This window comes from Dermochelys coriacea, chromosome 1, assembly GCF_009764565.3.
Source record: "Dermochelys coriacea isolate rDerCor1 chromosome 1, rDerCor1.pri.v4, whole genome shotgun sequence".
NCBI classification, from domain to species: domain Eukaryota; kingdom Metazoa; phylum Chordata; order Testudines; family Dermochelyidae; genus Dermochelys; species Dermochelys coriacea.
This window is the reverse complement of record NC_050068.2, coordinates 257,543,508-257,570,453: the sequence shown is the minus strand read 5'-3', so window position 1 is coordinate 257,570,453 and position 26,946 is coordinate 257,543,508. Positions and strand designations below refer to the sequence as shown.

Below are 26,946 nucleotides of genomic sequence, written 5' to 3'. Positions count from 1 at the left end.
CTAAATGCCTTCCCTCATTAGGCTGGCAAACTGGACCCCCATTTAGTCCTGGATCAGCTCCGCTGTAATGGAGTGCTGGAAGGAATCCGTATCTGCCGACAGGGCTTCCCCAATAGAGTTGTCTTCCAGGAGTTCAGACAAAGGTAAAGTTCTGATCAGAGCATAAAAGCAACGTCTTAATCAGACCAGTTTAAATGCATGGTCGGTACATAAGAGCTGCTTTGTTTTAATTATAATTTGATTGCCCCTGCTTCTAAATGGCAGGGGACTTAAATATCAAAGGCAGTGATGTAGGAGTTCGCCACTTGTTGTTATGGCAGCAAGGTCTCTCTAGAGGTTGTAGTAATCTGTTGGATCTGGGCTGCTTTGCTTCTCTCGCAACAGCAACTGTGACTTGTGTGGTAAACCTGTAGTTGACCTGATGGGCAGAAGACCTCAGCCAAGACTGGCTTTATCATCTAATACCAAAGGGCATAACACAGTATTCTGTAATCCACTAGAGTTACAAACTATACAAATTCATAGTTCCATAGGAATATGTTACAGGCATTATTCTCTCCCAGATTTCTTCATTGGAGTGTCTAGTGCAATTTGTATGATATCTGTCAAACTGGTCTAACACATAGATTGTCCCTGCAGATATGAGATCCTGACTCCAAATTCAATTCCCAAAGGATTCATGGATGGAAAGCAGGCCTGTGTGCTGATGGTAAGCCACATCCTAAACCCTACTTGTGTGCATTAAGGCTGGAGAGGAGATGAGGAAGGTCTAAATCAGACCTTCCTTCCTTCCCTAGGTGTATTACAAAATACATCCATTGTGCTCACAGACCTGAATTCTCCAACTGGAATGTCTGGTCCGTTATGGGGGAGAGCAGCAGAGGACTATAGAAAGTAAAAGCCCCTATGACTAATGCTTCTGGACTTTCTGCTAACCAAATGATATATTGGGATTTTTCATGCTGGTGAGCTGAGACTCAAACACATGGCACCATGTAAGATGGCAGTGGTTCTGGTCTGAGTGGATTGTTCATTGGCAGTAAAATTGTTCTTGATGCATATTTGAACATGTACTTCAAGACAAATTTCTTTGAATGGCCTGTAGCGATAGCTGCTTTTAGTGCAGGGTCCAAGTGACCAGTGCAGGAATGCCTGTCGCAAAGTGGCTGTCTGGCATTCAGACTGAAACTGAACTAGTGTGTAATGGATGCCATATCCACTCTGTCACATGCAGAATGTAGCTGATTTTTTCCCCAGCTGTTAAATGCTTAATGCTAGGCAGTTCCTAGGGGAAGAGGAAACTAGGTGGAGCACTTCTTCTGGCAAGGGTAAAGAAGCTGGAAGAGTTGTATCATTTATGGGAGGGATTAACAAGTCTGTGCTGTTTAGGAAGGGAAGAGGAAGGTTAGGCACAGTATATATTTAAATATACTGGGTTAATCCCAAACTCGACTACAACCTCTAGCAGAGAGTGGGAGCACAATCTTATCATTTTCGCTTCTTAAACTGGCTAGTAAGATGTCTTTTGTTCACAAGTAGTTAGGCCTGGACATGTTCCCTAAAGCACTCTTGTAGACTTAAATGCTCTAGTGTGGTGTACTAAACCTGACTCCATGTTTCCTCTCTGCCCCTCCATCCCATCCTGTGCTTGACTGAGCTCTAAGAATCCTCCAGCTGAGGATAAGACTCCCTCTAGAGCAGTGGTTTTCAACCTTTTTTCATTTGTGGACCCCTAGAAAATTTCAGATGGAAGTGTGTGGGGGCCCCTTTGGAAATCTTAGACCTAGTCTGTGGACCCCCAGGGCTCCGCAGACCACAGGTTATAAACCACTGCTCTAGAGCCAGCTGTGTCAACTGGCCAGATGATCTCAGTGCAGTGGAGGAATGTCTTCTAGCATTGTGAACGGTCATTTCTTGACACATCACTCAGAGCAGTTCCAGTGCAGCTCCAATAAGATGTTTTCCTATTTCTAGGAAATGGAAATTTCCTAATGGGTGCATCCTCCCTCTCTTCCCTCTTTAGATCAAAGCATTGGAGCTGGATCCAAACCTGTACCGAATTGGACAGAGTAAAGTTTTTTTCAGAGCTGGAGTCCTCGCTCACCTTGAGGAGGAAAGAGACCTGAAGATCACAGATGTCATTATTGAGTTCCAAGCGTGCTGCAGAGGATACCTAGCCAGAAAGTAAGGACCATGCTCCATGATGTACATGTGTGTCAAATGCATACTCATCCTTGTTGGGTCAAGCTTATATTCTACGAAGTCAACTAAAAATGATTCCCTTCAGAAAGGACTAACTCTTATCTGACAATTGTCACAAAACACAACAGCTGATGTTTAAGGCATTTATAAAACTCAAGTACAACTTGACCCAGAGTGAAATTGCAATGCATTGACTAAATCCTGGTAAAGACTTCTGCAACAAGTGTTTGAGCTAGTATCCTACATCCTCCTTGGTTTTTATAGGCTGTAAAGCATACTCTTGTCTATAGGTACTTCAGGCAATGGGGAAGCCTCTTGCTAGAGCAATTGCAACCACAAACAGCAGATGTGAGAATTTTGAAAAGGGTTTCTGCCATCAACATGGAGACCGTGTAGTGCAATACAAATGTTTTGTGTATATCTGCCTCTCAAAACTCTAGAGTTGTGACTGTGGAGAGAACTGTGTAAACTACAGCACACTTCTGTAAGCATACAAACGGTATGGTGAGCAAACAGACATCAAACCAATAGTGAAGGGAGATCTCTTGATGGTGAGTAATGAGTCACTGAGGTGGGGAGGATTGTTCCTCATGGCAGAAGTTGGAGAGAAGGCTCTTCCTCACTGGTGAGGAAAATGAATGAAGGGACAGACAGCCCATGTATGCTCAGCAGCATAGTCAAGGTCTGAAATAAAGAAAGCTCATGAAAGGTTTAGAAAGGACAATCTGGAAATGAGAGTTGGAGGTGGCTGAGGATTGACTTGATGTAGATGTTTGTGTGGAACCTGTGGCTTCGTTGGTTGTCTGACCGCTCTCATTTTTCAGGGCCTTTGCCAAACGTCAACAGCAACTAACTGCAATGAAGGTGCTTCAGAGGAATTGTGCTGCCTACTTGAAGCTGCGTAATTGGCAGTGGTGGAGGCTGTTCACCAAGGTACATCTTCTCACCTGGCTATTTGGCAAAGGGTTAACAGCTGTAACTGGAGCTTTCCATGCTCAGCAAGACAAAAACTTCTCTGTACAGCATCTCTGCTCCATGTTGCAACTGGATAATGCCAGCTGAGCTGTCCCAAGTGTAGTTATGCAGCATAGCTGCATGCCTCAGGTGCAGTGTTGCACAGGAATCTAGTAACACTGTGGAAAAGGCAAAAGTAATCTTCCAAGTCCTCCAAGCCCAGAAGAGTCTTGTCCTCTGCACCCTTCCAAGAGGCGGGCTGTTCGTTGTATAACTGATTTGTGCTGTTGCTGGAGTTGTTTAGAGTTGAGGGGTTCCCCATCCCTCCCCAGAGCAGTAGAAGAAAAGAGGGGGCATGCCTGAGCTTCTACCAATAGACTCAATCATTTTCTGGCCTATAACTGAAGTGGGCATCAGCAGGAATGAGGCTCTTGAGCTGAGTAAATCTTCAATTTCCCCTACTGTGAAATGAGATTTCTGATTGACCTTCTTGTGAATTATCCCTCACCAACATGCAGAGGGACTTGCACTCTTGCTCTTCTCTCCTGCTGTCTTTCCTGGCTCAGCACCAGGTCTTCCATTCACCTAGACATTACCTACCTCTTCCTGCTGTATCCTGGCCTGAAGAAAGGGGTGGGTGGGCATTGAGAGTTAGTGGCAGGGTAGATTATATGGAGTCTCCAGTGATTCTGCCTCCCAGCAGCACCTCTCCTACCATGGCATTCTCTAGTGTCCCCAACAAAACCCTGGCAATTGACCAGTCCTTTAGACCTAAAAACCTTATCTAAGCTTGTGTTGGGACTGGCCTGTTGTTTTTCTTGCTATTGACTCTCTCTACGTTCCATTAATTTTCTCCTTGCAGGTGAAACCTCTGCTGCAGGTAAGCAGGCAGGAAGAGGAGATGATGGCCAAGGAAGAAGAGCTGGTGAAGGTCAAGGAGAGGCAGCTGGCTGCAGAAAACAGACTGACTGAAATGGAGACCCTCCAAACACAGGTGAATCTCCCTCACAAAACTCCAGTTAGTCAAACTACTATATGGCTGTTCTTTCACATAGCTGGTGCATGATCTACAAGCTGCAGGATTGCTGCTTAAGTGTGTAGATTAGTTCTCTCTGGCTTAAGCGCCCCAGCTCTCTTCTTAGTTTTGCAACAGTGAACAGCTGTTGCTCCGCTACAGACATCATTTGGATTAAAATCTCCATTGACTGATTATTGTGGAGAGTCACAGAAACAGAACGAGGTCACTAATAGATTGTCCCTGGTTGGAGTAGAGAAGGGATTTTTTTGTTTAGGGATAACATCTGTGTGTTCTTTTATGAGGGAGGAGGAAATCTCACTCACTCAAGGAGGACAGTCCCCAGACATCTCTTAAGGGTTGATGTAACAGATTGCACTATACAAGCTTATGCAAGAGGATAAATCTTAAAACATGACATGACTACTTTGGCTTGTGACTAGCATCAGGAGACTCCTGGTCCTGCACTGAGAAGAGTCAATGCAAAAGGAAGAGCACATCTGCAAAATCTAAGGAAGAGTACCTGGGGTTTAGCACAAAAGTAAAGTCACCAAAAGGTTCAGTGATTTGGAACTTAAAGATCCTGGGTTTGTCTCTTGTGTAGCTAATAGCAGAGAAGCTGCAGCTTCAGGAGCAGCTGCAGGCAGAAACTGAGCTCTGTGCTGAGGCTGAGGAGATAAGGGCCCGTCTAACAGCAAAGAAACAAGAGTTGGAGGAAATCTGTCATGACCTGGAGGCTAGGGTGGAGGAAGAGGAGGAACGGTGTCAACACCTGCAGGTTGAGAAGAAGAAAATGCAGCAGAACATTCAGGTAACATCCTGGGAATGGCACCAGTGTGTGTGAATGAGGTGGCTGATGAGTATCAGAGTAGTGGTACTCTCTCAGTGGGAAGGATAACGGAACAGGAGGCAAAAAATAATGGTATGGAAGATGGGGTCTGAACTCCACTTTAACTTGTTAAGGTCTGTTATCTCACTCATGCCTTCAGGAAGTTGGCAAAGACTGTTGACTGAGGAGACCGCAATAGGACAGTTCTAGTTCTGGGGTCAGCTAGGCCTAATACACATATAGCTATCTGAGATAATTTCCCCAGTTCTTAGGTGATGGTTGCTCTAGGTGGTTGGGTGGATTCTTAGTTAAAGTGGTAGTCTGGAGACTACATATCCTCTCTAGCAGAAGCAGCAGTGCCACTTTGCATATAAGTTTATGTACTTGATTATATTTATAGCTGAGAATGCAGTGTGCTACATCCAACTAGTGCTACAGAATTCTTGTATATTGGGGATTGTTTGGAGAATGGGGAGACTCTCATTTTGAGGGTCAATTTGTAATGGTTGCACTAATACTATAGTGATGACACGTGAGCAGTATGAATAACATGCCATGGGCCTTATTCAGGAACTAGAGGAGCAGCTGGAGGAAGAGGAAAGTGCAAGGCAGAAGTTGCAGCTGGAGAAGGTGACCACAGAGGCTAAGCTGAAGAAGCTGGAGGAAGATCTGATAGTTCTGGAAGACCAGAATCTCAAACTGGGCAAGGTAAAGTGCACACACGGCTCTCTACACAACAGCACTGGGGTGCTCAGCTGGTCTGGTGGGTACAGGAAGTCAGCTGTAGCCACTCCTGGTATGTTGTCAAGGGAGGGGCTAAACTGGGTATTCAGTGACTTTGCTGACTTCCTGAACTGAACACATTCCTGAAATTAGTTGCCAGTTAACAGGTCAATATGCAGAGACTGGTACTGTGCTCAAGCAGTCTTGAGTGGCCTGTTCTGTCTGATTATATTGCCTAGGGTGAGCAGCACGTAGCCTAAAGAGCTCTCTTCACTTTCGAAGGGCTATCAAATACTATTCAGCTATTTTAAAAATAGCTAGTATTTGGAATCTACACTGAATCCTGAAGTCTCCATTATCACCAACTTTTATCTCCCTTTGGTCAGTGTAAAATTCCTTCCAGGGAATGGTCCTGTAAACCTGGAGATCAGTCTCCATTCCCACTCTGTCAGTGAACTTCCCTCTGAAACCAGTGAGCACCCATTCCTTGTGTCCTGCAGCCCAGAGGACTCCTGCTCCCACCCACTTTTGGATTCCAAGAAAAGAGTGCTTCAAGTCCAAGAAGCTAGGAAAACGAACTGGGGTTAATACGACTAGTTCCGGGTGAGGTGGGGAGGATGGGGGCAGGAGGGTTCAGACTTCCTTTAGTTCTAATCAGGTATGCATGAAACAGTTGGACTTGATACCGTCATTCAAACATTGTCAACCTAGAATGAGTTGTGCAGCCCAGTGAAAAAGCCATGGAACATTCTTGGCCTAAATTAAACAGTATCCTAATTCTTAATCCAGGAAACTAAAGTGTAAGGGTTACACTGTCCCCATATCCAACCCCTTGTGCTGTAGCCTCAGAAGATCTTTCGTCATAGGATGATGCTATATATAGGGTTTGGGAAACCCAGGAAGTGTGGGTCAGCCACCACTCTCTAGCCAAATCCAAGACTGGGGTTTGGGGTTTTTCTGTGGCAGGAATCGGCACACATGAACGGATTATAGCCTATTTCAATCTATACAAACGAATTCATCCAAATTCTAGCACCAGATTTGACACTGGCTTTTAAATCCTGCAGGAGAAGAAACTGTTGGAAGACAGAATATCTGAGTTCACAACCAATCTAACTGAGGAAGAGGAGAAGTCGAAGAGTCTGGCTAAACTCAAGAACAAACATGAGGCCATGATTACAGATCTGGAAGGTAGAGAGAGGAGCTGGGAAGAACTTGCTTATTTAGTATTAGTCTTCCGGTCAGTCAGGATTTCCTGAATCTCAGACTGATTCTAGGTCTGTGGCCTCATTAGGATTCCAGTTACCAAAGGGTTAATATTCTGGGGCTGTAGTGTGGATGCTATTGATCAGTCTGATGGAACCATTCAGCGGCTGGCTGGCTGAAGGTTATATGCCTTGTCAGCTGAGCTTTGGTCTAAATAAAATCCTCTAAACCAGCAGACTAATGGCGAAGAAAGACTGGTTTGATTTCTTTTCGTGCTGTGGAAGTGTTTCCGCTCTTCTGCTTCCAGTGGTACCTGTACACCAGGGTTAGTGCTGCTGCTGATCCAGAGTGTCTCCTTGTTAGTGCTGTTCAGGGTGCAGATTTAAAGATTTTACTCACCTCTGATTGGTCTTTGTGGAAAAACTGCTGGGAGAAACACAGCCTGGAGCAGCCCATTCCCTTTCTGTGTGGGGAGGGGAGCTATTGCTAAGCATCACTTTGTAGCTACATGTGCAGTGAGATGTAGGTTAGGAGGAGCATGGCACTGTCTTCCCTGGCAAAAGCATTCTCATGATGGAGGAGAATAAGGGAAGCTGGCTGTAAAGTAAGAACCTGAAACATCTTCCAGATCTCACTTCTAATAGGAGTGCAAGATTGGGGGCGGACGCTACAGGTCATTGGAAGAACATACAGTATCCAGCAGGGTGGTGATTAGATGCCATATTAGCAAAGATTCAGTCACTCAGTTTTGCTCTCTTGCTGATACATCATGCGGTGTCCTAAGAATAAATATCTTCATTTATGCTACTGTCCTCCTTTCCTGTCTGTCTCGTTCAGAACGTCTGCGTCGTGAAGAGAAGCAGCGGCAGGAGTTGGAGAAGACTCGCAGGAAGCTTGAGGGAGACTCCACTGATCTGCATGACCAGATTGCTGAGCTGCAGGCTCAGATTGCAGAACTCAAAATGCAGCTGGCCAAGAAGGAGGAAGAACTCCAAGCAGCCTTGGCTAGGTGAGGTCTCATCACCTGATCACAGACAAAATTTTTTGTCTTGTGTTGCTTATCGGAGTAGGAACTGAATGGAACAGGCAGCTCTTGTAAACTAGCTTATTTGACTGTAAAATCAATGCATTTAACACTATAGCTTTTTGACTGCTGATTCCTGCCACACTCGTGTGCAGCAGTAGAATATGAACATGCTGTGAAATGCCCATGCTTTTCAGGGACAGCAATACGTCAAAGGGAGCTGACATGGGCAGCAGCAGGGGCAGCTTAGTTTACTGTACAGATACAAAAATCAACCTTGAAAAGTCAATGTTTAAGTTGCGTTCTGTATTACAAATTAACATACAGTGCGTAGCCCCTTTTCTTCTGTCATCTCTCACCTTGTCAACATTCTTCTGTCCTCCAGTTTGAACTAGATAATCTCCTCCTCTAAATCAGTGGCAGATAGAACTAGAACCTTAACTGTGGAGGGAATAAGACCTGAAACTGGGACCCTGGCCTCGCAGACCAATGCAGAGCACTAACCTTTCTCCTAGTCACAAATTTTGTTATGACTTTTCTGGGGACAGGGGGTGGGTCACTCAAGCTTCACGTGGCTAGAACGGTATTGCTGTGTCTTTTATGCAGGGTGGAGGAGGAGGCAGCCCAGAAGAACATGGCTTTGAAAAAGATCCGGGAGCTGGAATCTCAGATCACTGAACTGCAGGAAGACCTGGAGTCTGAGCGGACAGCTAGGAACAAAGCAGAGAAACAGAAGCGCGATCTGGGAGAGGAGCTGGAGGCACTGAAAACCGAGCTAGAGGATACGCTAGATTCAACTGCTGCACAGCAGGAACTCAGGTAGCTGCAATGCTCAAAACCCGGTGGTGCTTGGTGAGGTGAACCAAGTGCTAGCATCCTTGCCATGGGAGGGGAAGACTGAGTTCTTCAGCAGCTGCAGAGACTTGGAGAGGCTAGAGTGAAATGTTTGGTTAAGGCTGTAGTCTCAAGATTTGTGAAAGTTGATATTTTCCTAATCGTAGGATAAGGCCCCAGAACTGCTGTTCTTGCAGCCAATGGGCAAAATAGACTCTCCATGCTTTGTTCTGAGCTTAGATTCACAAAATTTAAAGGTGGGTAAGGCTGGACTCTGATAACTCAAGGATTGTTTTATCTTTTAATCGCTTGAGTCTCTTAACCAGTACCTGGTTATCTCTGTCAAAGATGCCAAGCTACAGGGGAATGCATGTTTCTTGGTCTTGTCCATTAAAAACGTCTGTGGTTTTCACAGGTCAAAACGGGAACAGGAAGTGACTCTTCTGAAGAGGACCCTGGATGATGAAGCAAAGACCCATGAGGCACAAATCCAGGAGATAAGGCAGAAACATTCACAGGCACTGGAGGAGCTGGCAGAGCAACTGGAACAAACCAAGCGGGTATGTAAGAGAACGGGAGTCATAGTGCCGCATCAGACAATCTCTCTGGAACAGTAGCTGCTGTACAACAGGGGCCAATATTTAAAGCTTCAGAGGACTATGGAAATACACCTGGTCAGTTATAGAATGGTAACTAATTTGTCTCCTGTTTTTCTCTCACCCCCCTCTTGCTGCTGCCCCTCACCCCCAGTAGATCAGCATATACCCTGAAGCATTATAGTTACCCTTAATATGTTGCACTCAGTGCTCCCTCCCTCCCCCAATATAACTCTACTGTACAGCTGTGACACTCTCTAGTTCCTTTCACTGATGGTACTTGCTGATCTCTGGTCCCTGCTCTGACTGTGATGGCAGGAAGTTTAATTTGGTAATCTGAACTACAAGACTGTCCTCAGTTTTATCTTCTCCCCATGACTGTTACTACTTTGAGTAGGTAAATGTCTGCAGCTTTTCAGTGACTGGGTGCTGAATTCTAACTATGGGATCTCTTTATTTGAGAAAGCAGACAGGGCCTAACTGTGAAACACTTACTATTTGTTGGCTATCAGAATAAACACCTCAGTGAAACTAAAGTCCACTACATCTAAAATTTGCCCTCTTTCTCCTTCAGGTGAAAACAAATCTTGAGAAGGCAAAGCAGTCTCTGGAGAGTGAGCGTGCTGAGCTGTCCAATGAGGTGAAGGTGCTTCTGCAAGGCAAAGGGGACTCTGAGAACAAGCGAAAGAAAGTAGAGGCCCAGCTCCAAGAGCTACAGGTGAAATTTACGGATGGTGAGAGAGTGCGGACAGAGCTGGCCGAGAAAGTCACCAAACTCCAGGTAAGGGTCCGTGAGTTTTCCTTTGCTCCTGTGTCTGCACAGAGCTGGGGGCAGGTAGGAAGCTAGTGGAACTTCTGTCTGTATGGGGCAGTGGGTTACCACAACTGCTTTTCCTAGCTGATGGCCTGATAGTAAATATGTCCTACAGGAGCCATACTTCCTCCTGGGCTGTGCAAACTCCACAACTATTGGAAGGAGGGTTACAAGGAGCAGATGTACACCCATTTGTGGTGAAGTGACCCAATAATTGAATAATCATTTTCTGAGGGTTTGAAAAGTCTGGATTCTTCTTCGTGTGCTTCCTCACGTCCATTCCATATTAGGTGTGTGTGCTTGCCACATGCACCAGTGCTGGAAGTTTTTCCCTCAGCAATATCCGTAAAGGACCAGCTCTGGCACCCTCTGGAGTGGTGCCTGCATGGCACTGTATAAGGAGTGCTGCTAGCTCCCCACCACCCTCTGTTCCTTCTTGCTGCCAGTGATGGTGCTGGAACATCTGCTGCTTCAGCTAGTGTTTCGTTCTCTGTTCTTGCAAACTTTGAAAACCTGTAATATAGTTAGTAGTTTTAGTTACCCTTAGTAGTAGTTCTTGAACTTTTTATTAGTCCCAAATGGGACTCGGCTGGGGGATGGGGCATACCCCAGGCTTTAAGCCCTGTGATCGCTGCAGACGGCCTATGCCCATCAGTGATCCACATGCCAGCTGCCTATGGTGCTTAGGCGAAGGGCACATAAGTGACAAGTGCTGTATCTGTGAGTCTTTCAAACCTAGGATGAAGGAGCGTGATATTTGTCTAAGAGTGCGCCTAATAGAGTCGGCACTCACTCTGGCACTAGAGCAGCAGTCCAACTCCGCACTGAGCACCGTGGCCTCTCTGCGCAGGGCTATGACAGTCCCGTCCACAAACTGGCACCGGCCTCCATGCACGGCTCTGGTCAAGAAGCCGAAAAAGCTGAGAGGAAGATCTCCTACCTCCCGTAAGGAAAGGAGAGGGCTGCGGGGGAACCAAGACCTGTGTCGGGCAGCTCAATGTCCCCTTCGGGAAGCCGGGCCCCAGCTCAAATCAAGCAGTGCAGCCCATCCCATCCTTCGCCTGTGACTCCGGATAGCGGTGTAGGCCCCATCCAGTGTCAGGTGCTGTCGACACCTGAAGCCCTTCAAGCAGCTCAGGAGATCCTTAGGCTCCCAGTGGCACCCTCACTGGCTCTGGCAATACCCTGCTCTTGGGGAAATCCCACGTTGGGACTTCTGCGTGTGTCCACACCTCAGCAGTATTCCCCATCGAGAGGGACTTCACTCCAGCGTTCACCCATGTGGAGCCCTCTTCAGTCCCTGCACTGGGGGCACCGATCAAGGGACTTGAGGCGTACTTCGCTGGTAGATTGGCACAGACCTTCTGAGGCACACGCCACCCAGCAAGAACTCCGGTACCAGGCCCTTGAAGACTGTCGGGGCCGGTCCTGATCAGACACCAGAGAATGCCGATCGCCGGGCTGTCATCACCTGTCTCCAAAAGGAAGGTTGCCCTAATCAGGATGATCCTCCTGGCAACTGGCCCATAATAGCTCCTGGTCCCATTTGATGTCCCAGTACCGGTTGAGTAGCGTGAGGCATGGATTGCCAGGTATCCAATGCAGATCTGCCCAACGCCATTGGTCCCCAAGAGCATGACCAAGACAGTCTCACTCAGACAGGTAGGCTTCAGGACACAGCAATTGGCACCAGTCAGACGAGAGCCACCGCTCAGCCTGATCCTGGTCACCCAGTGCCAACTGCTCCTCTGGTAGCTCCGGCATGAAGCGAGGTTCCCTGACTGTGGTACGAGCCCCAGTACCAGCGGTGCTGACTACATTATCTGCACCGAAACCTGTCCCAAGGCTCCAAGCACAGTGGCCGGCACCATGGTACCTGTGGAACCCTGGGGGTCCACCCAACCTTCCCAGGCTGGCCGATCAGTGTCTGGAGCCTCGGAGAGACCAGTGGCCTCAGTAACCCATCCCCCACTGGTGCTGGAGACTTCGGGGGATAAGACCCAGCAGGTCCAGGAAGACCCAGAGGAGCAAGCTGCTGGACCACCAATGGACGTGGATGTTCCCGCGGCACCGGCATCCTCATCGCCGGACGAAGCTATCATGGGGTCCCCTCACCCAGTTCCTCAGGATGATGCCAAGGTGCACCAGAAACTTTTGAAGAGTTGCTTCTAGCTTCAGGCAGAGGAATTGGATGAGTCTCTGACTCTGACATCCTCTGCTCCTCAGCTTCTGCCAGGGTGGCTGTACCCTTCATGAAGGGGTTTCTAAGATCACTAATGCCCTGTGGCAGACCCCCTCTTCTCTGGCTCCTATCTCTAAAAGGGCCGAACGCAAGTACTTCATGCCAACCAAAGGACATGAGTACTTATACTCCCACCCAGCCCCTAGTTCCCTTGTGGTTGAGGCGGTTAACCACAAGTAGAGGCAGGGACAACCCAGGGCCACCCACAAAAGTAGACTCCAGGAGGCTGGATCTTTTCGGATGTAAGGTTTATTCATCTTCCAGCCTTCAGCTGAGAGTAGCTAACCACCAAGCCCTCCTCGGCCAGTATGACTTCAACATGTGGCAAGCCATGGCCAAGTTTGAAGGGTTGCTCCCTGCAGCTTCCAAGAAGCAGTTCCAAGCAATCCTCAATAGGGGCACGACCGTGGCCAGGGTGGCCCTCCAGGTGGCGTCAGACACTGATGATGCTCCTGCCAGCACCATGGCATCCGCTATCTCCATGTGGTGAGCCTCATGGCTGCTCCTCTCAGAGTTGTTCACTGAGGCCCAGCAGTCCATTGCAGGACCTGCCCTTGGACAGATGGGCCCTATTTGCGGAGCAAACAGACAGCAAATTGTATGGCCTCAAGGACTCCCACACCACCTTGAAGACCCTGGGTCTCTACGTCCCAGCCTTGGCATATAAGTGGTTCAAACAGCAGCAGCCACAGGGTCAGTGGAGCCAGCCTTGGCAGGAGTAGCCCGATAAACAAGCCAAGACTACAAGCGCCATCCAAGCCACCCGCCTCCATCCTCTGCCCAGGAAACTTTTTTGCCAGACAAGACATTATATACATATACAGAAAAGTTTTTTAAACAATTGAATATTGTACTCACCAATGATGATTGTGAAGCTTGGTTGAGGTGGTGGGGTAAGAAGGTGGGCTATTTTCCCAGGGAATGACATGCTGCTAAATGATGAACTAGCACTCAGCTGAGCCCTCAAGGGTTAACATGTTGTTGCTAATGTAGCCTCATGCTCTACAAGGCAGCACCGAGGGAGGCAGGAGGAAGGAAACACAATAGACACAGCGCAGTGGCTGCAAACACCTGTGGAAACTGAACGTGATGATGAACCCACGCTATCCACCTGGAAGCTTGTCACCTTCCCGGTGTCAGGAATACGCTGGCAGACCAGCTCACCAGGAACTTCTCCTCAGCACGAGTGGTCACTGAATCCAGAAGTAGACTGCATGATCTTCCAAAGGTGGAGAATTCCCCAAGTGGACCTGTTTGCTACCAGACAGAACAGGAAATGCCACTGGTTTTGCTCTTGGCAAAGTCTGAGCAAAGGCTCCCTCTCCGATGCCTTCCTCCTGTCATGGTCAGGGAGCCTGATGTATGCATTCCCTCAGATTTCGTTCACCAGCAGGGCCCTGGCAAAGGTCAAAAGCGACAAGGCGCAGGTCATCATGATCACCCAGACATGGCCTCACCGGCACTAGTTCAGCACACTCATGAACCTGTCAGCAGCCTCTGACCCCAGCCCAACCGACTGGACCTGCTGTCACAAGATGACGGTAGACTCCTACACCCCAACCTCAGGTCCCTCCACCTGTTGGACAGTGAAGGGGTGTCCAGCAGGTCCTTCTGGAAAGTAGGAAGCCCTCAACTAAACTGACTTAACTGGCCAAGTGGATGAGGTTTTCCTGCTGGGCATCTGAACGGAGCATCTCTCCCTCGCGTTCCTCCATTCAGGCTGTCCTGGACTACCTGCTCCATTTGAGGAACCAGAGCCTGGCATGCTCTTCCATTAGAGTGCCTCTCGTGGCTATCTCCACTTTTTATCCACCGATCCAAGGACAGTGTTTTCCCTTGACATGACAGTCAGATTACTTGAGGGGGCTCGAGAGAGACTTCCCACAGGTACGGGTCCCTGTCCTGCAGTGGGATCTTAACTTGGTCCTCTCTAGGCCCACCAGCCCATCCTTTGAGCTGCTGGGTTCCTGCTCCCTTTCCCACCTGTCATGGAAGGTCACGTTCCCGGTGGCAGTGATGTCAGCGAGACGGATCTCTGAAATTAAAGCCTTGACCTCAGAAGCTCCATACAGTGTCCTCTACAAAGACACGGTTCAGCTGCAGCCCCACCTGGCCTTCCTGCCGAAGGTGGTCTCCACCTTCCATATGAATCAGGGTATCTTCCTCCCGGTTTTCTGTCCCAAACCGCACAAGACCAGTGAAGAGAGGCGTCTTCATGCCCTGGACATTTGGAGGGCCTTGGCTTTCTATTTAGAACGTACCAAGCCTTTCCATAAATTGACTCAACTCTTCATCGCTACATCTGGTTCCGTCTCAGAGAATTTCCAATTGGATTACCTCGTACATAAGCACCTGTTACAACCTGGTGGAGGTTCCACCGCCTCCAACTGTCAGAGCCCACTCAACGAGAGTGCAGGCATCTTCGGCGGCCTTCCTGGCAAACATCTCTATCCAGGACATCTGAAGAGCTGTAACGTGGTCCTCTGTTCACACGTTTACCACTCATCATGCCATCACTCAGCAGGCCAGGAACGACGCTGGATTCGGCAGAGCTGTGTTGCAATCAACATGTCTGTGAACTCCTACCTGCCTCCAGGGATACTACTTTTGGAGTCACCTAATATGGAATGGACACGAGCAAGCACTCAAAAAGACAGTTACCTTTTCCGTAAGTGGTGTTCTTCGAGAGGTTGCTCATGTCTGTTCCATGACCGGCTCTCCTTCCCCATTGTCGGAGTTTCCGGCAAGAAGGAACAGAGGGTGGGGGGAGCCAGCAGCGCCCCTTGTACCGCACCATGTGGGCACCATAGCCAGTCCCGTATGGACACTGCTGAGGAGAAAATTTCCAGTGCATGTGGTGAGTGCACACGCCTTATATGGAACGGACATGAACAGCACATCTTGGTGAACACCAGTTACGGAAAAGGTAACTGTTTTGTGTCTCCATGTTAGTTCCGCTCCACATGAAGCTTTTTACGTGGGGGTTCCATTACTTATGGGCTCTGAATGTGGGCGTCGGGGGGAGGGAGGGGTGTGTTTCAAACTTCCTTTCTATGTAGCTAATTAGCAGAGGGCAGGCCCAAAACAGTTTATAATATGGGGGTATATTATGGGAAAAGTGGAAAACGACTGCTTAAACCATTGCTGCTGACTCCATAAGGGAGGGGTAAACCTTTCCCGCTCTCCCACTCAAAGTGAACACTGCCTCATGGTGTCTTCATCATGTAGGGATATCAAGTAAAAATATGAGTGCAATAGGTGGAAAGAGCAGGAGACATGGTGCTGAGGAATTGGCATATCTAGTCTTGGGACAGGTGCAGTAAGAAGACAAATATCAACTCCTTCTGTAACATTGAGCAATTGTGTAAAATCTCCCTGGGCTGCAGCAGAATGAGGTCAGTGCAGGCCTTCACAGATGGGGAGATTTGAATTGAGGTTCCATTAGTGTCATCTTCAAGGATTCCATCCTTGGCACTCTTAGACATTGAACACATCCTGTTTGCAGCAAAGAAGGTGGCTTTTTCGCAAGTCAAAAGCTTCACATCTACTCCTCGTTCGTTTGTTTGTGGTTCCATTTGATAACTGGCATGCTTTAACTTCTCTTGCAGGTTGAGCTGGACAACATCACAGGCCTTCTGAATCAGTCTGACAGCAAGTCAATCAAATTAGCGAAAGACTTCTCTTGCTCTGGTAGTCACAGCTTCAGGATACCCAGGTGAGGTGTGGGAGTTGCAGCATCCTTATGTACTGTATTAATCATACTTGCCACAGTAGTAGAGCACAGAGCAGATCTCGACACTAAATACCCATGGACTTCTGCGCATCCGGTGTCTTTGGCTGATGTGATATGCTGAGTGGGTCCCCTCAGGAATGATCCCTCTGTCCTCTACCTGCTCCATCAGTAGATGGAACAAACTTAACTTCCCTTACCCCAGGATTAGAACCATTCCCATCACCTTTCCACTTGAGTAGTGTGTGCTGCCAGTGCAATGTTCTCACTTTAACATCAGTTGTGGTCTTGGTGCATACTTCTTTTTTCAACTACTTTCCATTTGTAGCTTCCTGTGAACTCCATAGTGACTGGCACAAAGTAGTCTTATTTGGTAGTGAAGATAAAAACAGTACATCTGATACATTTGAATGATTCAGAAAATCTTATTCTGTTTAGATGGGCTTGGATACAAGTGCCATTTAAGTATATGGACCTGCGGCCAAAGGGTTGAGTTCTGGGGATACCCTACAGAATGATGAAGGTGGTCAGCTTGGATCCAGTATTCATCTTGCAGAGTAAACAGTGTGTAGATGAAATACAACTATACTAAACTGGAAGGCACTGAACAGCGGAGGATGCATCATAATCCAGAAAGGATAATTGGGAAGGGGCAAATTAGAAAAATGGTTTTAGTACTTGTTGCTTCTGGCTCTTTAGACTATAATTCTTCACAACAGGGATTCTCTTATTGTACAGCACCTTACACAATGGTCCAATCTTGCTTGTGACTTAGGTGCTACTATACTACAGATAGCTTATTCAAAGTTACTGTTGAAAAGGTTGACAGTGGACCTCTGATTAGAACAGAATGTATGGCAGCAAAAGGCCAGTGTAGTTTGGGGGCTTTGTATGCAGAGCAGCAGCATATCTCTATCATCTCCCTGTTCTGTGTATGCTTCTAATGCAGCCATGCTAGACTATTGCATTCGGCTCTGGGCGTTCTCTTTACCGGAAAGATTGACCAATTAAAGATTGCTCAGAGTAACTGATAAGGGGCTGGATGGAATCTCTTATGCAGAACTTGCCTAAGTGGGGAGTGTGATGAGCCTACAAATTTGGGGGTGTAAATGCCAAGGAGAGGAGAATTATTTAGTGGTCCATGGCCTGATGGCATTGAGAGGAAAAGCTTAGGTTGAATATTTGGAGGCTGGCTGTAAGACCCATCAGCTTTTGGAATAAGCTCCATCTGTTATCTGTGTTCTTGGAACACTTAAAAGTAAACTAGACCCAATATTAAAACACCACAGAACAATTGTGCATTGGCAGGGAGATTGAAGAGATCAATATCTTTAGGTCATCTAGTCCAAGTACTGGCAGCATGATTTCATCAATATGGATGCTGCCGTAGGACGGTTTGTAGATCACAATCACTTCTCAGAGCAGTCATGTGAAAGAGGCACCAGCTGCTTAAGAGTGAATTAACATAGTTAACCTGTTCTGATTTTCAGTATTAAAGTCCATCATGAAACGGGATGGCAGAATACAGCTAACTGCCAGCATGAACTGTTGAAGGCATTGAAAAGCTTTGTGTGCTATTTGCAGAGAACCCTGGGGAAAGGATTATGGGGTGGCTGAGCTGGGAGGCAGATGCTAGCACTTGTGCATCTCAGCTATACGTATACAAGAGTGCCTTTCAATGTTTTAGAGTAGGACTGGAAATAGGAGTTGTGGGTGTTCTCCCTGGCTGTACACTGACTTGCTGAATGACATTAAGCAGTTATTTAAGCCCTATTGTTTTCTCTTTGAAAGTAGGAATCTTCAACTGAATCTCATGAGTTGACATCTGTGTTGGGTGGTTGGGGCTTGTAAAGTTCCTTGGCTTCCTTAAACGAAAGGCTCTACATTTCAATGTCTTTGCTGTGTAGGAGCTTCTGCAGGAGGAGACTCGCCAGAAGCTGAGCCTCAGCACCAAACTGAAGAAGGTGGAGGATGAGAAGAACAGCTTCAAAGAGCAGCTGGAGGAAGAAGAGGAGGCAAAGAGGAACCTGGAGAAACAGATCTCTGCCCTTCAGCTGCAGGTACAGAACCTGCATCTCTTAGAACAGGGGTCGGCAACCTTTCAGAAGTGGTGTACTGAGTCTTCATTTATTCGCTTTAATTTAATTTAAGGTTTCGTGTGCCAGTAATACATTTTAACGTTTTTTAGAAGGTCTCACTCTATAAGTCTATATATTATATAACTAAACTGTTGTCATCTGTAAACAAGGTTTTCAAAATGTTTAAGAAGCTTCTTTTAAAATGCTGACCGTACACCCCTGGCCCGCAGAGCCCGTTGCCGGCCCGGGGTTCCATTCACCTTAGCCGGCAGCGGGCTGAGCGGGGCCTGCGGCCAGGACCCCGGCTGGCAAGGAATAGGCAGTCAGAACCCCAGACCAGCAGTGGCCTGAGCGGTGCCGGTGGCCGGGACTCCAGACCGGCAGCAGCTGAGCGCTCAGCCTGCTGCCGGTCTGGAGTCCCGGCCCTGTCCACATAGAGTAGGTACCTACCTAGTTCCCTGGTTCTAGACATTCTGTTCCTCTCTCTGCACTGAGATGAAGGTGGTAGTGTGCTGAGAACAGGGCTGGGGGTGAAGGAGCAGGCTGGGGGTTGGGGTGCAAGGTCTGGCCAGGAGCAAGAATGAGGGTGGGGGCTCAGGGTTGGGGCAGGAGGTATGGGTGTGGAGCGCTTACCTGGGCAGCTCCCATTTGGTGCAAGGGGTGCAGGTGAGAATGGGGGTGTGCGCAGGAGCTCCTGTTTGGTGCAAGGGGTGGGAGTGGGGATGTGGGGGGTGCAGGAGTCAGGGTGTGGGGGGTGCAGGGCAGAGGGCTGGGGGTATGGGCTGGGGTTGATGGGATGCTCCCAGCCCCCTGCCCTGAGCGGCTCACGGCAGTGGGCTGGAGGGGAAATGCCCTGATCCCACCTCCTTCCCCAAGGTCCCCGGAGTAGAGGCTCCACTTTTCCCTCTCCTCCTCTGTGGCAAGGGCCATAAGCTGATCGGCGGCAGGGAAGGAGAGAAGGAGGGGCAGGAACCCTGCATGTTGGGGGAAGAGGCGGGGGAGAGGGAAGCTTGCCAGCCCTGCAAGGAGAGAGCAGTGGGCGGAAAAGAGTGGGCCGGGCCGGGCAGGATTTTTAGTGGCACGCTGCTGTCTGCCTGGGTCCGGGCGTGCCATGTTTGGCATAAGCTGCGTGCCATAGGTTGCTGAACCCTGTCCTAGAACAAACCTTCGTACTGGGGGCGGGAGGGGAATAACGAGCACAAATCTGATTCCTAGGAAATCTAGTTCAGATGGACAATGCTGGTGCAATCTGGATTTGTGAGCAAAGGAAACTATCCTACGGAAGCAGTGACCTTGCAGGGGTCAGGCAACTAAAACTCCTGATAGAAATCTAAAAGTATTTAGCGATGTATCAGAATCGTCCCTAGAAACACCTCTAACTATTTGGGGAGCAGGGGAACTCTTCATCCCATACACCTCGTAAGTCTGACTAACACGATCAGTTCAATTCTAAGGGAATAATTTCTCATCCCCCCACCCCACACTAGAGGTCTCTGTGGTTTGGCTTAATCTCTGTTCTCTTTCCCCCTCACCCAGGTAGCAGACACAAAGAAAAAAATGGATGATGGCCTGGGCTGCCTGGAGGCAGTGGAGGAAGCCAAGAAAAAGCTGCAGAAGGACTTGGAGGCCATGAGCCAGCGTTATGAGGAGAAGGCAGCTGCTTATGACAAGTTGGAAAAAACAAAGACCCGGCTGCAGCAAGAATTGGATGACCTCATTGTGGACCTTGATCACCAGCGGCAGATAGTCTCCAACCTGGAGAAGAAGCAGAAGAAGTTTGATCAGGTAGTGTCAGTCATGGGATATACAATGGGAGGATCTTCCTTCCCAGTACTGCCTATCACAATGTAGACATCTGTTTAGGGAATGCATATTCCTTTCTGAACCATAATGGGGGTGGGGAGAAGGAAGCTGGCACTGGTGGAAATTCATGTTCCTTGCATGTGAATTCTAGTGTCACCTCTTATCCAGGGGGACTGAAATTTTGAGCCTCATCTAACTTGTATAAGTGTTTGGGAGCAGACCCAGGTCATGGGCAATTTGCAGCTGTCTCTTTTTGGACTTGCATATAAGTAGTGACTGTGACTACTATAGAAGTCTCTAGTAAGTAGGGTTCTAGTCCCAGCCCTGCCAGTCAACTTGGGAGACAAATGGTTGGCTCTTAAGACCCATGTTCTCTGCATTATCCTTTCCGCCCAAATCTGAGACACTGTCTGGAATGGCACTTAGAGATAATCCTAGCTCAGCAAACCTCATAGCAGTCATTCTCTCTTCCTTCAGCTGTTGGCAGAGGAGAAGAACATCTCCGCCAAGTATGCAGAGGAGAGGGACCGAGCTGAGGCAGAAGCCCGCGAGAAGGAGACCAAATCCCTGTCCATGGCCAGAGCCCTGGAAGAAGCCATGGAGCAGAAGGCAGAGCTGGAGCGGCTCAATAAGCAGTTCCGCACAGAGATGGAAGACCTGATGAGTTCCAAGGATGATGTTGGCAAGAGTGTAAATATACAGTTAAAACATCTCCCTGTCAGTGTGTCACCTGCATCCCAGCCTGTTAAGCAGATTCATTGAGAAACTTGCAATATAGGAGCATCTGTAAAGGAATGCAACTGGGAAAACTGAACACATGCCATGGGCTTAGGAGTAGGAATAGATTGTTTTGTTTTTATTGGGGGGTGAGTGAAAGGTAGGAAGGAGAGATTGAAGGCACAAGCTGGGCATTGGCTAAGTGAAACCCACTACCCATTGTGGAGAGACGAGAGGATGCCAGGTGAGCTGGCATTTGAAATATAGGGAGCCAGCCAGAGAATGGGAGACTGACCCAAATCGGAAGATGCTAAAGATGCGTGCTAAGGCAGGGGGAGGCTTGAAGGAGAGTTTGAAGCACTTCCACATCTCCGGCAACATGGCACAAGGGTGTTTCATGCTGCAGTGAGATCAGGACTGGCCTAACGCATGCTTGATCAGAGGGAATAGGAACATGCAATAGTGAGGTCAAGGTTCAGATTAAAGGTTCTCAAGTATGCAAGCAACTTTCTTTAGCCTTAATAAGGGGGCATCATGGTGCTAGTACAAGGAAACTGAGGGTGATGTGGCAGGGTCTTTGCATCCTTTCCTCAGTGAGCTGTTGCCCTATTGATGCATCTGGATGCCTCTCTGCTCTTGGGGTGGGTGAAGTTGGTGGCTGTGTTATTTGGGTGATCTGATGTGTGTTCATGCTACAGGTTCATGAGCTGGAGAAATCTAAGCGAGCCCTGGAGCAGCAGGTGGAGGAGATGAAGACCCAGCTGGAAGAGTTAGAGGATGAGTTGCAGGCCACAGAGGATGCCAAGCTGCGGCTGGAAGTGAACCAGCAAGCCATGAAGGCGCAGTTTGAGCGCGACCTCCAGAGCCGGGATGAGCAGAATGAGGAGAAGAAGAAACAACTGATCAGACAGGTCAGCATCACTCCATAAATCCTGGAAGTTGTCTGCTCAAAGGGAACTGCTTCTCCATCTGCCCTAGGGTTGCTGGACACTTCCTTTCCCCTTTCCAGATCTAGCCAGTGCCATTCCAGGAATTCCTGTTATCATTGGGAGGCATTGCTAGTGCTACAAATCACTTCCTGGCGTGTGCCCCTCATGTACCATTGTCACAGCACTTGCACTGCCTGTCCAAGAAACCAGAATAGTGCTCTATTGCTGAGGGAACACTGTCTTAACTCTCTCTCCCTTGTTTCTTTCCGTCCCCACCAGGAGAGGGAGTGACCTCTGGTTATCTTTTTGTGGGAGATGAAAGGTTCATGCTGGCTTGTTTGGTTTCCATTGATGCCTTGTTTGTCCTACCAGGTACGAGAGATGGAGGTGGAGCTGGAAGACGAGAGGAAGCAGCGCTCCATGGCTGTGGCTGCCAGAAAGAAGTTGGAGATGGACCTGAAGGATCTGGAAGTCCAGATAGACTCTGCCAACAAGAATCGTGATGAAGCCATCAAACAGCTCCGCAAACTGCAGGTGAGGGATTTCAGTCCTGTGCCTGCTGCCTATGTGGGGGCATGGGTGGAGACCTGGCTTTCCCTGTCAGATTCATGCATTTTCATCACCCAAGCGGTGTGGCACAGCATTGGAAGCTTCATCTATGCAACAGTTCAGTTGGAAAAATTCAGCAGCAATTCAGATGTCTCTATAACCCCAATCTGTGTCAGTCCATTAATTTATTGGTGTTGCAAAACCAGAACAAGTTTTCCTTACTTTGTACCACTGCTTGTGTAATGTAATGGGAGAGATGAAGGATGTTCTCTGAAGTCTCTGTTTTGTTATCTCTGTAGGCCCAAATGAAGGATTACATGCGGGAGCTGGATGATGCACGCACCTCCAGAGAAGAGATTTTGGTCCAAGCCAAAGAGAATGAGAAGAAGATGAAGAACATGGAGGCTGAGATGATGCAAATGCAGGAGGTAATGGAGCCTGCATTCAGGCAGGAGGGCGTATTCACTTACTTTAGCCAAGGAGTAGGCTGCTGTGCGGCTCCATAAGCCATCTCTGAGCACAGCAGTAACCCCCACGGTACTAGGCTCGGTTTCCTCCGCATGCTTGGCCCTTTCTTGTCAGTTGAATAAGAGTGACTCAAACACAGGAAGTCCATGTGGAAGTACGGAACACTAGTCCTCTTACTTCTAGGAATCCACTCACTACTAATAGCTGTTTGTCCTCTGAGGTGCATTAATTGCTAATTTCACACTGCATCACTGACAGTCTCATTTTCATTCCAGGAACTTGCAGCTGCTGAACGTGCCAAGCGCCAGGCCCAGCAAGAGAGGGATGAGTTGGCTGATGAGATAGCCAACAGCAGTGGCAAAGGGTGAGTAATAGCTCCCTTTGCTGGGGAGGAGAATCTGGTTTGGGGAGGTGCCCTACATAAGCATATACTCTAGCCTGCATTGTAATAGTCTGTTGCTTACTGTTTTGTAAGCCTATAACTCCCTAAGCTTTCTCTAGGGAGTGCACTGCATCACCACTGCCCAGAGACTTAATTCTTATTGTCATCATTAGAGCCCTGGCCTTGGAGGAAAAGCGACGTCTAGAGGCCCGGATAGCTCAGCTGGAGGAGGAGTTAGAGGAGGAGCAGAGCAACACAGAGATGGTCAACGACCGGCTTAAGAAAGCAAACCTTCAGGTACCTGCTCAGGGTCTTCCCACCAGCTGGCTCTGTAAACTCCCGAACTGAGTTCTGGATGAACTTCCTCCCGTCTTCCAAACAGTACAGATTCCCAAAGTGCTTTACACATCAGTGTCTGTGCACTGCTGTAGATAAAATGGGATAGTCGTTCAGTGCTCACTGATGGCTCATGCTGACCGTGGGATGTTAAAACCTCTTTGTAAGAGAAGGAAAGTATCTGGGAGTGTCCCCCAAACTCTTCAAGAGAGTCCTGTCCAGTCACCCTTTGTAATAAGGGGTGACTGATTGTTCCCTATCAACATTAAATATTTTGCTTCTTATCCATCTCTGTAATATATTGGAACAGTCCCACTCTATAGAAAATCACTTTTCACTGCATGCACCAAAATGATTAACCTTACCAAGTGCATCAGTCCGTTGTAGTGTCTTTAAATCAAAACCTTAATCTGAATGTTCTTGGCATATATTTGATTGTAAGCTTTTTGGGGCAGGGACTATATTGTTCTGTTGGTACAATGCCTAGCACAATGGGGCCCTGGTCCATGACTAGGACTCCTGGTTGCTTCTGCAATACAAATGATACATATTGTCCACCTCACCTACAGGGTGGTTAAAATCTGCCTGATTGCAAAAGTGAGTGAGATTAGTAGTTCACTAGAGGCAGATCTGCAGGTTCATTCCTAAATGGGAGCGGGGGGAGAGGCACACCGGTGAGAAGGGAGAGCGTGACTGGCCATTGGAAGAAGGCAGATGACAAGGGAGTGGATGCTAGGGCATGCTCAGAACCTAAAAAAGGAGGAGCAGTTGAGCTGACCATTACACAGCTACTGTGGAAAGAGGGCAGCTGGACTTCCCTGCTCAGCTTCCAGTACATGTGGAGGGGGGGAAAAGAAGTGGGGGAGGAAGTGGGGGTACAGAAGCCAAATCCTAGAGTTCTGTCTGGTTCTTGGCCCAGCAGCTAGTGAAAGCTGAATTTTGGTATATCTTTACCAAGGAGCTCTTACATCATCAGTCCGCTGAAGTGAAAAGGAGAGTGTCTGAACTTCAGAGGCAGTCCCCACTATGCCATGCAGTCAGCACTGACTGTATCAGGCAGAGTCCTGGGCTGGAGGTGGCTTCAGTTTGTTACTGTTCCCTTGAAAACAAAATGTCTCCTGGGTAGCTGAAATGTGAGTCTGTCCTAAGCATGTGGCTCAGGCACATGATTCTGGCAGACCTTTCTTATGGGGGCAGCTGGATGCTACTTTGTAGAGCAGACCATCACTGCCATGGCGCATGGCCTATGGCTGAGTTTGGCTAGCAAAACCAGCCCCAGAGAAGGGGACCTAGCAAACTTAACTCTCAATCTGTTCAGCCCTAGGCATTTCTTGGATGAAAACTTGAGCAAACCAAAACAGGCTTCTAGGAGAGTCTGTCCTTTTGTGACCATGGAGAGCGTTGTGCGATAATGCAGAGTTAGTCAAGCTTGATTTGTACAACATAAGCTTTTCTGCTCATGCTGGAGGTCCTTCCTGACAAGCATCCATTGGCGAGTAGAAATAAATCAGTCTTCCAGCCCAGAACCCTCTTGGCATGCTGAGTCTCTTCTCTCCCCAGATCGATCAGATAAATACTGACTTGAATGCCGAGCGCAGCAATGCCCAGAAGAACGAAAATGCTCGCCAGCAGATGGAGCGTCAGAACAAGGAGCTTAAGGCCAAGCTGCAGGAGATGGAGAGTGCAGTGAAGTCCAAGTACAAGGCTTCCATCACTGCCTTGGAGGCAAAGATAGCACAGCTGGAAGAGCAGCTGGACTCGGAGACCAAGTAGGTTCTAGCAGAACCTCCTGTCATGTTAAAGGCCACTGGCCCCTCTGATGTACTAGCGCAGAGCAAAATCCTACTCTTGAATGCTGTGTGCCAGCCTCTTGCAATGAGTGCTCCATCTGGTTATCAGGAAAGAGTAGCTCCACTGACCTCCCCCATTCTCACAGCAAACACCACTAATTCCTAGCCTACCAAACTTTGCCATTCCCGGAACTATAGCTCTAATTCAGTGATCCCTTAGCGTCCCCCTCAAACTCTGGCAAAGAGGTCAAACTGACTAGCTAGTGCCCCCTGGGCATCTCCAGGAAACCTGACTTCTGTCCCTTTTGCTTTGCCAACGCCCTGAGTGGAGCTCTTGTCTTCTTTTATTCCCTGAGGTGCAATGACTAGAAGTCTTGTTTCTAACCCACATACATGAGATTCTGTCTGGGATGGTGCCCAGAGGGTCCGGAGATAATCTGTACCTGAGCTGACACTCTATTTCTGCACAGGGAGCGCCAGGCTGCAGGCAAACAAGTGCGCCGTGCTGAGAAGAAGCTGAAGGATGTCTTGCTGCAGAGGGATGAGAGACGCATACTGAGCAGTACAAAGATCAGGTATGCGCAAATTACACCGCGTAGCAGTCTGTAGTTGGGCTTGTAGCTGGTGGATTTCTCCTACCTAGAGCCACATCTGCTTCATCAGTTACAGAATAGTGGCATTATTTTCTCTGTAGACTTTCCACTCACTGTTACACAGAGGATATGGCTGCCCATGGTCTTAGCTCTGTCCGATTTAATGGCTGGTACAGCTGAAAGGGTGATGCTTTAAGGACAGCCTTGCCCCTTCAGTAACTTCCACACTTCATCTGTGCAGCATAAGTTGGAACATGTTCTGTAACTGTCAGCTCAGCCTGGTATCTTAAAAATCCAAATTCTGTTTCTCCGCTTCAAATCCAAAAGGTAGATTCCTGTGTGGTCTCCTCTGTATGGTGGAAGGAGAGTGGTGGCATGTGGTGCAGGCTGTTGGCCTTCTGAGTGAGCACAAGCTGAAACATCTGACTTGTTGTATGAAAGAGGAAGCTTGTAGAACACTTCCTGCATTACAAGCTGAAGAACAAGGAGAAGCCGAAGGAAAGCTAACTAAAATCCCAAGTCCAGGCATCTAACCTCAGGTGCCCTTAGGGACTCGGCTTCCTTCTGGTGTAACTCCCTGCTGCAGTGCTCGAGCCCCCACGAAGGGCTAGGAGTGAGCTTTCTGAAAGGCTGACTTCTCCTTTACTCTGCAGGTAGATAAGGCAAACGTGCGCTGAAGCAGCTGAAGCGCCAGCTTGAGGAAGCAGAGGAAGAGGCCCAGCGAGCCAAGCATCCCGCAGAAAGCGCAGCGCGAGCTGGAGGATGCCACTGAAACAGCTGATGCTAATGATAGAGAGGTCAGCTCCTCAAGAGCAAACTCAGGAAGGGGCAATCAATCGTGCTTGAGAAATGGCTCCACCCCGCAAGCTTCTGTCCTAGCCAAAAGCAAACACTTCATGACCAGATGTGCATCCCTCCAAGGAAGCAGTGCAGCCAGGCCCTTCTTTGCCCTCCCCACCTCCCTCCCCCAGAGCATAATGTCCGACCAACAGTAAACAAATTCTGTTGCCTTGATGTGCTGTTCATCCCTCTCTAGGCGTGGGGACCTGCCATTTGTCGTGCCGCGCCGGATCGCCAGAAAGGGCACAGGTGAATGCTCCGATGAGGAAGTGGACAGCAAGGTGGATGCTGG

General features: G+C 48.4%; 1 protein-coding gene across 1 annotated transcript in view; it reads left to right on the top strand.

Annotated features, from left to right (window-relative positions):
• The window catches only part of MYH9 (myosin heavy chain 9), a 92,757-nt gene extending 66,159 nt beyond the window's left edge, over positions 1-26,598 (top strand). The window contains 26 exon segments of the mRNA XM_038386686.2: positions 22-143; positions 640-709; positions 2,024-2,184; positions 3,027-3,135; positions 4,019-4,150; positions 4,776-4,982; positions 5,571-5,708; positions 6,791-6,914; positions 7,767-7,938; positions 8,560-8,772; positions 9,203-9,347; positions 9,958-10,164; positions 16,048-16,131; positions 16,134-16,154; positions 18,077-18,229; positions 19,784-20,032; positions 20,528-20,740; positions 21,466-21,678; positions 22,069-22,230; positions 22,545-22,673; positions 22,989-23,077; positions 23,269-23,392; positions 24,992-25,200; positions 25,692-25,771; positions 25,774-25,796; positions 26,468-26,598. Of these exon segments, the coding sequence (XP_038242614.2) occupies positions 22-143; positions 640-709; positions 2,024-2,184; positions 3,027-3,135; positions 4,019-4,150; positions 4,776-4,982; positions 5,571-5,708; positions 6,791-6,914; positions 7,767-7,938; positions 8,560-8,772; positions 9,203-9,347; positions 9,958-10,164; positions 16,048-16,131; positions 16,134-16,154; positions 18,077-18,229; positions 19,784-20,032; positions 20,528-20,740; positions 21,466-21,678; positions 22,069-22,230; positions 22,545-22,673; positions 22,989-23,077; positions 23,269-23,392; positions 24,992-25,200; positions 25,692-25,771; positions 25,774-25,796; positions 26,468-26,491 (3,573 nt within the window). The 3' untranslated portion in view covers positions 26,492-26,598.
• Positions 26,599-26,946: the final 348 nt, after the last annotated feature.